The sequence below is a fragment of the Scyliorhinus torazame genome, chromosome 29, assembly GCF_047496885.1.
Source record: "Scyliorhinus torazame isolate Kashiwa2021f chromosome 29, sScyTor2.1, whole genome shotgun sequence".
Lineage (NCBI taxonomy): Eukaryota > Metazoa > Chordata > Chondrichthyes > Carcharhiniformes > Scyliorhinidae > Scyliorhinus > Scyliorhinus torazame.
This window is the reverse complement of record NC_092735.1, coordinates 4,926,713-4,939,098: the sequence shown is the minus strand read 5'-3', so window position 1 is coordinate 4,939,098 and position 12,386 is coordinate 4,926,713. Positions and strand designations below refer to the sequence as shown.

Sequence of the window (12,386 nt, the reverse complement as noted above, 5' to 3'; positions counted from 1 at the left end):
ATTGCCCCTTTCATGCCTGAACTGCGAGAAGCCAATCTTTCAGCCACTATACCTCCCTTCTGCAATTTTATTCCAGACCCAACTTGCCTCAAAAAGCTCTCCTGCTTTCAAAGAAATGCCACTTCATTTTCTTCCCTCCCTGAGTGCTTTCACTTTCATTTCTAAAATGACCAGAGATGTTGGTCTATGTGAGGAACATGGTTGTTATGGGCGAGGTGACTTCAGAACCCCAAAATGTATCATGGAGTTCAACCAACCCCCACCTTTAATGGATTGTTGCTTTTGAAGCACACTGCTTGTTCCCCAGGTGGGATATTACAATTATAGACACGTGGTTTTTAACACAAAACAATGTTTATTCCATGAACTCAAATTAACCTTTTAAATAAACATTGGATTTCTTAACACCCCTTACTTCAAAGATAATCCCAAAAATAATACAACACTACCTAATCCTGCCAACTGTTCCTTTACACATTCAAAAGACTTAACAAATCCTTCAAACAGAAGCACATTAGATTTGTATTCAATACTGAGACCTTTTTACAATTCCGATTTCACCAAAGGATTAAGAGATAGTCCTTCATGGCAGATCACAGCCACACCCAAGCTTTCTTCAAACTGAAACTAAAACTCCCAAAAAGCAGAAGTGAGCTCAGCTCCCCGCCCCCCCACCCGTGACATCACTTCAGTAATATGATCAGCTTCATTTCTTAAAGGTACGTTTCTGAAACATCCAATTCTTAAAGGCACTCACACATGACACCTCCCAAGAAAAAAAAAACCCATCAACTTCAAGATGGTTTCATTTTTAACCTTGCACAATCCACTAAGAAATGCACACAGTAAATATACGTTTTCGTTTAAAAAAAAACAACACGCAAACAGGCATAATAATAAAGTCCATTTTTCCCGTTCTTCTTCCTCCAACCAAAAGCCTTCTCAATTGACAGTCTCTTTGAACAAGAAAGTCTCTGCACGATCCATCCATTCCTCTACTCCTCGGCCTTTCTCTTTAGATTCAGATACTTTAGTTCAATCTGACCACAGAGGCCCTTGCAATTCTCCAATACAAGAGCATTGGTGATCACAGCTTTCAAGCAGTCAAATGTCTGTTGAAAGTCCCCTGTCCATTGAAATTTTTAACGTTTCTTCAGCAAGTCCATCAGTGGAATAACTACGCTACAAATCTTTTGCACAAAGGTTCGATCAAATTCATTCATGCTAAGAAATCGTATTATTTCCCTTCATCTTGAGGGTATCGGAAACTCCTCAAGGAAAGTGATTTGGGCTTCTCCAAATTCACCTTTGGCGAGGTTCATCACCAAACCCGCCTCCTGAAGTCGATCGAAGAACTCCATACGATGTTTAAAATGTTCTTTCCGGACTTCCGGGTGCGGCGATGACCAGCTGAGTCGCACGTTTCGGCAGCTCCCTGTGAAACGGACTTTTGGGCTCTTGATAGGAGCCCCAACGGCAATTTTAACGGCTGAAAACACCGTGCGGTAAACCAGAAGGGTATTCCCCCTGGACACGGATGGAAAAAGGAGAGGAAAGTGGCCGGATTGCAGCGGATCCTTTGGAACAACAGCAAGGAAGGCAAGCAGAAACCAAGATGGCGTCGGAAGGTGGCAGTTTCATATGGGGCCCTGAACAACAAGAGTTTTTGAAACGCTGCGTGGAGGAGATAAAAAAGGAAATGAAGAAAGAGTTGTTGGCCCCGATATTACAGGCGATTGAAGGGCTGAAAGAGGAACAAAAGACCCAGGAGCAGGAGCTTCGGGTCGTGAAGGCGAAAGCAGCAGAGAATGAAAACGACATACAGGGCCTGGTGGTGAAGTCGGAGATACAGGAGGCACACCAGAAACGATCTGTGGAGAGGTTGGAGGCACTGGAAAATAACGCAAGGAGGAACAACTTGAGGATTCTTGGCCTTCCTGAAGGTGTGGAGGGGGCGGACGTCGGGGCATATGTGAGCACGATGCTGCACTCGTTAATGGGAGTGGAGGCCCCGACGGGTCCGTTGGAGGTGGAGGGAGCATACCGAGTTATGGTGCGAGGATCGAGAGCAGGAGAAGCTCCCAGAGCCATAGTGGTGAGATTTCTCCGTTTTAAGGATAGAGAAATGGTCCTTAGATGGGCGAAGAAAACTCGGTGTAGTAAATGGGAGAACGCGGTGATCCGCGTCTATCAAGATTGGAGTGCGGAGGTGGCGAGAAGGAGGGCGAGCTTTAATCGGGCCAAAGCGGTACTTCACAAAAAAAAGATAAAGTTTGGAATGCTGCAACCGGCAAGACTGTGGGTCACATATCAAGGGAGGCACCACTACTTTGAGACGGCGGATGAAGCGTGGACTTTTATTGTAGAAGTAAAATTGGAATGATTGGACTACGAAAATGAACGTTTGGACAAAGTGGTGGGACGAGTGGGGGGGGGGGGGGGGCGAAGAGGGATTGTATGATTAATCCTGCGGTATGGTAACTTTTCTTTCTCCCACAGGTGGTGATGGGGGGAGGTGGGGAGGGAGAGGAGATGGGGCGTTGGCCATGGGAGGCGGGGCCGAGGGAGAGGCGCGGGCTTGGTTCCCGCGCTATGATAATTATGGCGGGAATAGAGAAGCAGGAAGGAGGGGGCGCCGCACGGAGCGAGCCGTGATCACGGGGGGAAGCCGAGGTCAGCCAGAGTTTGCTGACTTCTGGGAGCAACATGGGGGGAGTAATTACGCTAGCGGGGGGTCTAGCGGGGGGGGGAGGGGGGAATTACTGGGTTGCTGCTGCTGGGGAAAGGGGGGAGTGGGTACGGGAAAGGATGGGCGGGGGGGCACCGTCTGGGAGAAATACAGCCGCGTGGGAACTGGGCGAGAAGCTGGAAAAAGATGATGGCTAACCGGCAAGGGGGGGGGGGGGTGGGAAGCCCCCCAACTCGGCTGATCACGTGGAACGTGAGGGGGCTTAACGGGCCGATAAAGAGGGCACGAGTACTCGCACACCTTAAGAAACTTAAAGCAGATGTGGTCATGTTACAGGAAACGCACCTGAAACTGATAGATCAGGTTAGGTTGCGCAAAGGATGGGTAGGGCAGGTGTTCCATTCGGGGCTGGATGCGAAAAACAGGGGGGTGGCTATATTAGTGGGGAAGCGGGTAATGTTCGAGGCAAAGACTATAGTGGCGGATAACGGGGGCAGATACGTGATGGTGAGTGGCAAATTACAGGGAGAGATGGTGGTGTTGGTAAACGTGTATGCCCCGAATTGGGACGATGCCAATTTTATGAGGCGAATGCTAGGACGCATCCCAGACCTAGAGACCGGAAAGCTGATAATGGGGGGAGACTTTAACATGGTGTTGGAACCAAGGCTGGATAGGTCGAAGTCCAGGACTGGTAGGAGGCCGGCAGCAGCCAAGGTGCTTAAGGATTTTATGGAGCAGATGGGAGGGGTGGACCCGTGGAGATTCAGTAGACCTAGGAGTAAGGAGTTATCGTTTTTCTCCTATGTCCATAAAGTCTATTCACGCATAGACTTTTTTGTGTTGGGTAGGGCATTGATCCCGAGGGTGAGGGGAACGGAATATACGGCTATAGCCATTTCGGATCATGCCCCACACTGGGTAGACTTGGAGATAGGGGAGGAAACAAGAGGGCGTCCACCCTGGAGAATGGACATGGGACTAATGGCGGATGAGGGGGTGTGCTTAAGGGTGAGGGGATGCATTGAAAAGTACTTGGAACTCAATGACAATGGGGAGGTTCAGGTGGGAGTGGTCTGGGAGGCGTTGAAGGCGGTGGTTAGGGGGGAGCTGATATCAATAAGGACACATAAAGGGAAGCAGGAGAGTAAGGAACGGGAGCGGTTGTTGCAAGAACTTTTGAGGGTGGACAGACAGTATGCGGAAGCACCGGAGGAGGGACTGTATAGGGAAAGGCAAAGGCTGCATGTGGAATTTGACTTGCTGACCACAGGCACTGCAGAGGCACAATGGAGGAAGGCGCAGGGTGTACAGTATGAATATGGAGAGAAGGCGAGCAGATTGCTGGCACACCAATTGAGGAAAAGGGGAGCAGCGAGGGAAATAGGGGGGGTGAGAGACGAAGATGGAGAGACGGAGCGGGGAGCGGAGAGAGTGAATGAAGTGTTTAAGACATTTTATAAAAAATTGTATGAAGCTCAACCCCCGGATGGGAGGGAGAGAATGATGGAGTTTTTGGATCGGCTGGAAATTCCCAAGGTGGAAGAGCAGGATAGGATGGGATTGGGAGCACAGATCACGGTAGAGGAAGTGGTGAAAGGAATTAGGAACATGCAGACGGGAAAGGCCCCGGGACCGGACGGATTCCCAGTTGAATTTTACAGAAAATATTTGGACTTGCTCGCCCCGCTACTGACGAGGACCTTCAACGAGGCAAAGGAAAGGGGACAACTGCCCCCGACTATGTCAGAAGCAACGATATCGCTTCTTTTAAAGAAGGAAAAGGATCCTCTACAATGCGGGTCCTACAGACCAATCTCCCTCCTCAATGTAGATGCCAAGGTCTTGGCCAAGGTAATGGCAATGAGAATAGAGGAATGTGTCCCGGGGGTGGTTCATGAGGACCAAACTGGGTTTGTGAAGGGGAGACAGCTGAACACGAACATACGGAGGTTGTTAGGGGTAATGATGATGGCCCCACCAGAGGGTGAAACGGAGATAGTAGTGGCGATGGATGCCGAGAAAGCATTTGATAGAGTGGAGTAGGATTATCTGTGGGAGGTGTTGAGGAGATTTGGGTTTGGAGAGGGGTATGTTAGTTGGGTGCAGCTGTTGTATAGGGCCCCAGTGGCGAGTGTGGTCACGAATGGACGGGGATCGGCATATTTTCGGCTCCATAGAGGGACAAGGCAGGGATGTCCTCTGTCCCCATTACTGTTTGCACTGGCGATTGAGCCCCTGGCGATAGCGCTGAGAGGTTCCAAGGGATGGAGGGGAATACTTAGGGGAGGAGAAGAACACCGGGTATCTTTATATGCGGATGATCTGCTACTATATGTGGCGGATCCAGCGGAGGGGATGCCAGAAATAATGCGGATACTTGGGGAGTTTGGGGATTTTTCAGGGTATAAATTGAACATGGGGAAGAGTGAGCTGTTTGTGGTGCATCCAGGGGAGCAGAGTAGAGAAATAGAAGACCTACCGTTGAGGAAGGTAACAAGAGACTTTCGTTACCTGGGGATCCAGATAGCTAAGAATTGGGGCACATTGCACAGGCTAAATTTGACGCGGTTGGTGGAACAGATGGAGGAAGATTTCAAGAGATGGGATATGGTAGCATTGTCAATGGCAGGGAGGGTGCAGGCGGTTAAGATGGTGGTCCTCCCGAGATTCCTTTTTGTGTTTCAGTGTCTCCCGGTGGTGATCACGAAGGCTTTTTTCAAAAGGATAGAAAAGAGTATCATGGGTTTTGTTTGGGCCGGGAAGACTCCGAGAGTGAGGAAGGGATTCTTACAGCGTAGTAGGGATAGGGGGGGGCTGGCACTACCGAGCCTAAGTGAGTATTATTGGGCCGCTAATATTTCAATGGTGAGTAAGTGGATGGGAGAGGAGGAAGGAGCGGCGTGGAAGAGATTAGAGAGGGCGTCCTGTAGGGGGACCAGCCTGCAGGCTATGGTGACAGCCCCATTGCCGTTCTCACCAAGGAACTATACCACGAGTCCGGTGGTGGTAGCTACACTGAAGATTTGGGGACAGTGGAGACGACATAGGGGAAAGACCGGAGCACTGGGGGGGTCCCCGATAAGAAACAACCATAGGTTTGCCCCGGGGGGAATGGATGGGGGATATGGAATGTGGCAAAGAGCAGGTATAACGCAATTGAAAGATCTATTTGTGGATGGGAAGTTTGCGAGTCTGGGAGCGCTGACCGAGAAATATGGGTTGCCCCAAGGGAATGCATTCAGGTACATGCAATTGAGGGCTTTTGCGAGGCAACAGGTGAGGGAATTCCCGCAGCTCCCGACACAAGAGGTGCAGGACAGAGTCATCTCAAAGAAATGGGTGGGGGACGGTAAGGTGTCGGATATATATAGGGAAATGAGAAGACGAAGGGGAGACTATGATGGACGAACTAAAAGGGAAATGGGAAGAAGAGCTAGGGGAGGAGATTGAGGAGGGGATGTGGGCAGATGCCCTAAACAGGGTAAACTCGTCGTCCTCGTGCGCCAGGCTAAGCCTGATTCAGTTTAAGGTATTACACAGGGCACATATGACTGGAACACGGCTCAGTAAATTTTTTGGGGTGGAGGATAGGTGTGCGAGGTGCTCGAGAAGCCCAGCGAATCATACCCATATGTTTTGGTCATGCCCGGCACTACAGGGGTTTTGGATGGGGGTGACAAAGGTGCTTTCGAAAGTAGTAGGAGTCCGGGTCGAACCAAGCTGGGGGTTGGCTATATTTGGGGTTGCACAAGAGCCGGGAGTGCAGGAGGCGAAAGAGGCCGATGTTTTGGCCTTTGCGTCCCTAGTAGCCCGGCGCAGAATACTGCTAATGTGGAAAGAAGCCAAGCCCCCGGGGGTGGAGACCTGGATAAATGATATAGCGGGGTTCATAAAGTTAGAGCGGATTAAGTTCGTCCTAAGGGGGTCGGCTCAAGGGTTTACTAGGCGGTGGCAACCGTTCGTCGAATATCTTGCGGATAGATGGGGGAGAACAAAGAAGGCAGCAGCAGCGGCCCAGGACTTGGGGGGGGGGGTGGGTGGGAGGGATGGGGGGGGGGGGGTGGCCTGAGACAAGGCAGTTGCCAATTAGGGCTAGTTTTTTTTTTTGTTATTTAATATTTATTTATTTGTTGTTGTTTTTGTTTAAATTTAAAAAGGTAATTATTATCTGTATTGTTACAATGTTGTGTAAAGGATGCACAATGTACTGTGTTGGTTGACCAAAAATTTTCAATAAAATATTATTTAAAAAAAAAAAAAAAAATGTTCTTTCCATGTCTGGAAGTTGGAAATAAAAGCATTGTCCCACTTTCTCAATGCAATCCTTCAAAAGTGGGATAGGGTAAGAGTCCGTTCTTGTAACTGCATTCACCTTTCGATAGTCCACACACAAGCATTGGGTACTGTCTGGTTTAGGTACCATCACTATGGGTGAGCTCCATTGGCTGCAACCCACTTCAATTATGCCATTTTTAAGCATATTCTCAGTCTCTCTGTTAACCTGTGCCAATTTTAAAGGATTAAGTCTATATGGATGTTGTTTGATAGGAACAGCATTTCCCACATCTACATCACGTATAGCCATTTTAGTACGTCCCAATTTATCTCTACAAACTTGCCCATGTGATATCAATAACTCTTATAGGTCAGTTCGTTTTTCCTCTGGATGGTAACTGAACAATTCATCCCAATTTTTAAGAATATACTCATTTTTCAATTTAATTTGAGGTATGTCAAATTCAGTCATCTGGATTTGGTTCGTCGCTTTTGAATTAGAATCATTAAAACCTCCTTTTTTCTCTCCTTCCCTTTCAAAGTACCTTTTAAGCATATTCACGTGACACATTGCATAAACATCTTTATTGAGGTGCCCATGAAAGCATTTATTAACAAGTTGTGAAGTTTTTCTGAAGCATACATACAGACTTTTACACAATTAATGAACACATTCACATTCATTTTGTAAATCCAGCAGTTATCAATCGATTCTCCAGTTAATACAAAAGTACAGGTTGAAGTTAAAAAAGCAATGCATTATCCTCCCAGAATCTCATTTCGTTGGCCCATCTTTCTCCAGTTCAAACCTGTTAAAGCTGTTATATCACCAATTTGTCCCATCGCAACTTGCACTTGATACAAGGGATATAGAAACTCCACGGCCTTGCCATTCTAAATAAGTGGAACTAACATTTATGCATTTTTACATGGACACTGCAAAGATCAATCCAAAGTAAACAGCTTGTGTATAATATCAGCAGGGCGATAAACATAAACCATCAGCTTCCCACCAAACCAGCTGGAGTTCACGAAAATTCTGTACTTCAAGATGCACCGACAGAGTGGAGTCAAGTGTTCTACTAATTTATTTCCTCCATTACCAATCTCCGAGAATATTTTTCCAACAATATTAATGACCATCTCCTATTTTACATGGCATTTTACACAACTTCATTTTAACATTCTCAAAGAATGTTTCTTTTACATTAAGGGACATAGGTCAACCATATCTTTAAAAAAAAAGTCTTTCTCATAAGCCCAGCACCACATGACTCCAACCCCCTCAAAAAACCTGGAGGGACCCAACTGAAAACTGGGAGAAACATATTATTGGAAGCAAAGAGTTACTGGAATCCCCCCCCCCCCCCCCCAAATCTTTCAAACCAGGTTATTTTGTTTATATGCAACTGAACTGCTGACAATTTTAAACAGCCCTCCAAAAAGCCCCATTTACACAATTGTTGGTGTCAAAGTGAGCTCTGGCAACAGGTAATGTGGCTGTCCTCGTTCAGGAGTCACATTTGTGGTGTTGGTACAGAGGGTCTGTTCTTAGTTTGCAGCAATGGCTTCTGAGGCAAAAGGGCACTATTTCCATCAACGTCCCTGTTCCATTTTGAGGCCTTGGGTTTGAGAACAGACCCCAACATCAAGTTAGTGACAACCAGGCCAACTTTAAAACCAGTATAAATAGGATGCAAAGCAGAGAGGCTTCAACATGCATCATGCAAACTTTCTGCCATATGGTTACTTGCAACACACGCAAGAAAGATCAGTGAAATAGTCATCGTTTTGTAAGCGATATAAAAGACTGATACTTTTAAAATCAGCATCCCCGTGATCCACTGACGTCGACAAACTTATGAATTCATTAGTTAGGCTCCTGACAAATTCACACATTTTAGGCAATGCCTGTCCTTCTACTCTCTGCTCCTCAACCCAAAGTAATTGTAACAGTTGAAGGAGGAATATAGCAGAATCCTGCCCGAGATCCGGGTGTATCTGAAATCCATCAACTTCTATCCATGGAGGTGCTTTACAGATGCAAGCTAGTTAAGAGGGGCGAGTGATGTCGTTATGTTAGTTTTCGTGCCGTGGTGCAAAAGAGGTACTGAACTGGTTTTATCTGGCAGACTGTATTTTTAAAATAACTTTCTAATACTATTCAAAATGATCCTCCTTTAATTTTAAATGTAGGCAATGTGACTGAAAAAACCCCCATCAATATTAAATCAATTTTGTCTCATGCTCCATAGCCCATCATGGACAATCTGTGCAGCTCTGAACTCGGTTTCGCTTGTACACCTGAGCATTTGTTTTCTCTTAACATTACCGAGGTTTAATCAATGCTCTGCAACAGGTCCAATTACTTCTTTGATCAGTTGTGTTTTCTTTATTCAGACTAACATTAAAATCAGAAAGTCCACATTGTAGATCAAAAGCACAGGAGCTCTCAGGGCAGGTCCAATGCTTCAGAAAGACTTTGTTCGCTTACTCAAGGCTCCGTTTCACCTTTAACAGTGGACTGTATAAATACAAAATCATTTTGACTTTGGAATTATTTTAGATCGTTTTTCTCCAGTTATTAATCTGGTTTTTATGCACGATGCTATGAAGAAATGCTGCTAAGAAGCGACTGAAGGATAAAACCAAGCCCAATTTATCTGGGGATAATTAGTATCATTACATTAGCTAGCTGATTTCAATCAATCCTCCATTAATTTGACTGGCTTTCTCTCCCATGTTGCACTGCCTCGCAAACATTACAGCAATCCATCAGGCTCCTAATGATTCTGCCTTGGAAATGGGATTAACGGACAGCTGGAAAATGAGGGCAGTTAACGACTGGAATAACCAGTTGATTTGGGGCTAATTTCTGTACAACAATCTTCAGCATGATCTTGTAATTGGCCAGCAGGACAATGGAGATTCCTCCTTTCACCTGCAGTCCTCACTGTGAAGCACTGCACTCGCTGCCAAGTGAGAACAAAGTCCTTCCACTCAACATAGATAAGGAGTTAAGATATTCGAGCAGTCCTGCGATCTGAGTGAGGGAAGAATCTCAGTGGCTCCAGGCGGTTCTGTCAAAGAGTCAAGCATCTGGAAACAAAGTACCTTTCACCATAGCCCTCTCTATTGAAAAGCAGAATCACTAGGTTTAAGCAGATGAAAGATTAGGTTACTCAGCAGAGCACGGACGACAGAATGAAATAAAAGGAGGCAGACTCCAGTATCTCTGGATCAGATTCAGTTGGTGAGTTAATTTATTCAATGTATTTTATAAAATTACACATCATGTCGATGCCCTGGCTGTTTTGGCCAATACCTCTGAAACTTCGAGACTAGGATATGTGGACATGCACAGCTACCTCCTTTACATGTTAGATTGTGGAGAAGTTAGTTCAATTCTCCTGCAAGAAACATGGAAAACTTCAATTAGGGAATAGCACACTTGGCATCAATGGGAACCAAAGGTGCCGCCTAATACTGTCAACGCGGAGCTCAGTGAAGTACAAATCTTCAAACTATAATCATGTGAAATGTGGCAAAACATCAGCAATAAAATGATGGATTCGACCCTTCCGATGTTGTGAGTAAAGGGAGCATTTAGAGCTGCTTTTTAAACACTGGGTTAAAATATTAATGGATAATGGTTGTGGTGCAGGCAATTCAAGTGAAGTGTACAGATTTAAATAAAGTTACAAGTATCATTCTCTAACTAAATAGCCCAACACAATACTGTAGCTCTGAAACACAGGTTTCAAATACCTGCACTCAATTTCTTCACCATGTCGATTGGACCTCCACCTTGGACCAACCCCAAACTGTATTTGAGATTATAGAAACAAAGTGAATCGGATTCTCCCCCCCACCCCCGCCCCCCACCCAACACCCCGCCCCCGAGAAGTAAATTACAAAATGACATGTCAGCAAAGCAGTTCACACAAACGTTCCAGGGATGATTCCTTCCTTCCTCTCCTACCAAAAACTATCAAAGTATCTCACAGCAATATTTCTAACAAGGTTAATCTCAGTTATTTTCTGTGAGAAGAAATATTTCATTTCATATATAGAACATTTAAAAAGATTTAAATCATTCCAATCTTTCTATACCAAAAAATTCTAAAGCCCAGAAACGACGCTGTGTCATTACTGACCACTGAGCATCATGACAAAGTTACTCTATTTTTTCGGAGGCATTATTTAAAATAAGTGATTTTGTAGGAATCTGTTTATCTGCTTGCATCACCCAAAGTAATTCTTATAATTAAAGTCTTGGTATATTCTGAAGACGATGTCATTACAAGTTGCATTTTTTATATTATTTAAATGAAGCAATCAATTGACATTTACTGGCTGCTGGCTCCACAGTATTCCAAAATCGGGCCATAGGTTTGCTTTTAAAAGGTGATGGAATCACCCAGATCTCCAGTGAAAAGATCCTGAAGGATTTCAGTGCACAAGTCAAGCATTCCCATTTCCTGTGCATGGACATCCAGAATATCTTGGAGCTTGCAGTTCGAGATGTATTCCTTTGCCAGATGTTGGAAAGAGACCGGCAAGTGACTGATTATCTAAGAAAAATGCAGCTTCTAACAACAGAATTTTTTAAGGAAGTAAACAATTCACAAAACGATTGGAAGAATCAGCACTCCAAACGGGCTCAGTTGTTCTTCTTCTCTTCGGCTGGTGTGTACGGTGGGGGTTGGTCCTACAACAGAAAATACTTGTATTATTGTTGAATTTGAACAGTGTTGAGATGGCTGCATGGACCGCCCTCTGGTTATATATTTTTAAAAAAATGTATTTTATTACAAACATGTATCAAAACAGGTTACAGCGAACAAACACTCTGGGAAACATGCTTCCCTACAATCAACTATATAGTCTGTACAGATTTTTCTTCTTTTCCACCCCCCCCCCCCCCCCCCCCCCCCCACCTCTCCCTCTCAAACGCGGTCGCAAACATCCCCCACCTTTCCTCAAACCCCGCTGAAGAGTCCCTTAACTCATACTTTAACTTTATCTTCTTGAATCGCAGGAAGTCGTACAGGTCACCCAACTAAGCCGCTACCCCCGGTGGCGATGCCGACCGCCACTCCAGCAAAATTCGCCGCCGTGCAATCAGAGGGGCGAAGGCCAAGACATCAGCCTTCCTCCTCTCCATGAAACCTTCTCTGAAACCCTAAATATCGCCACCAAAGTGTCCGGGTCCACCTCCTCCTCCACTACCCTGGCTAAGACCGCAAACACTCCCGCCCAGAATCTTCCCAATTTTTCGCAACCCCAAAACATGTGCTCGTGATTCGCTGGCCCCCGCCCACACCTCTCCCATTCATCTGCTGCCCACTGGTTATATTGGGCAGCACGGTAGCATTGTGGATAGCACAATTGCTTCACAGCTCCAGGGTCCCAGGTT

At 45.8% G+C, this 12,386-nt stretch overlaps 1 protein-coding gene across 1 annotated transcript in view; it reads right to left on the bottom strand.

Moving 5' to 3' along the window:
• Positions 1–7,533: 7,533 nt before the first annotated feature.
• LOC140403817 (WW domain-binding protein 2-like) overlaps positions 7,534–12,386 on the bottom strand; it is a 76,592-nt gene continuing 71,739 nt past the window's right edge. Inside the window, exon 8 of the mRNA XM_072491979.1 lies at positions 7,534–11,678. Within this exon, the coding sequence (XP_072348080.1) occupies positions 11,631–11,678 (48 nt within the window). The 3' untranslated portion in view covers positions 7,534–11,630. The remainder of the gene's footprint in view (positions 11,679–12,386) is intronic.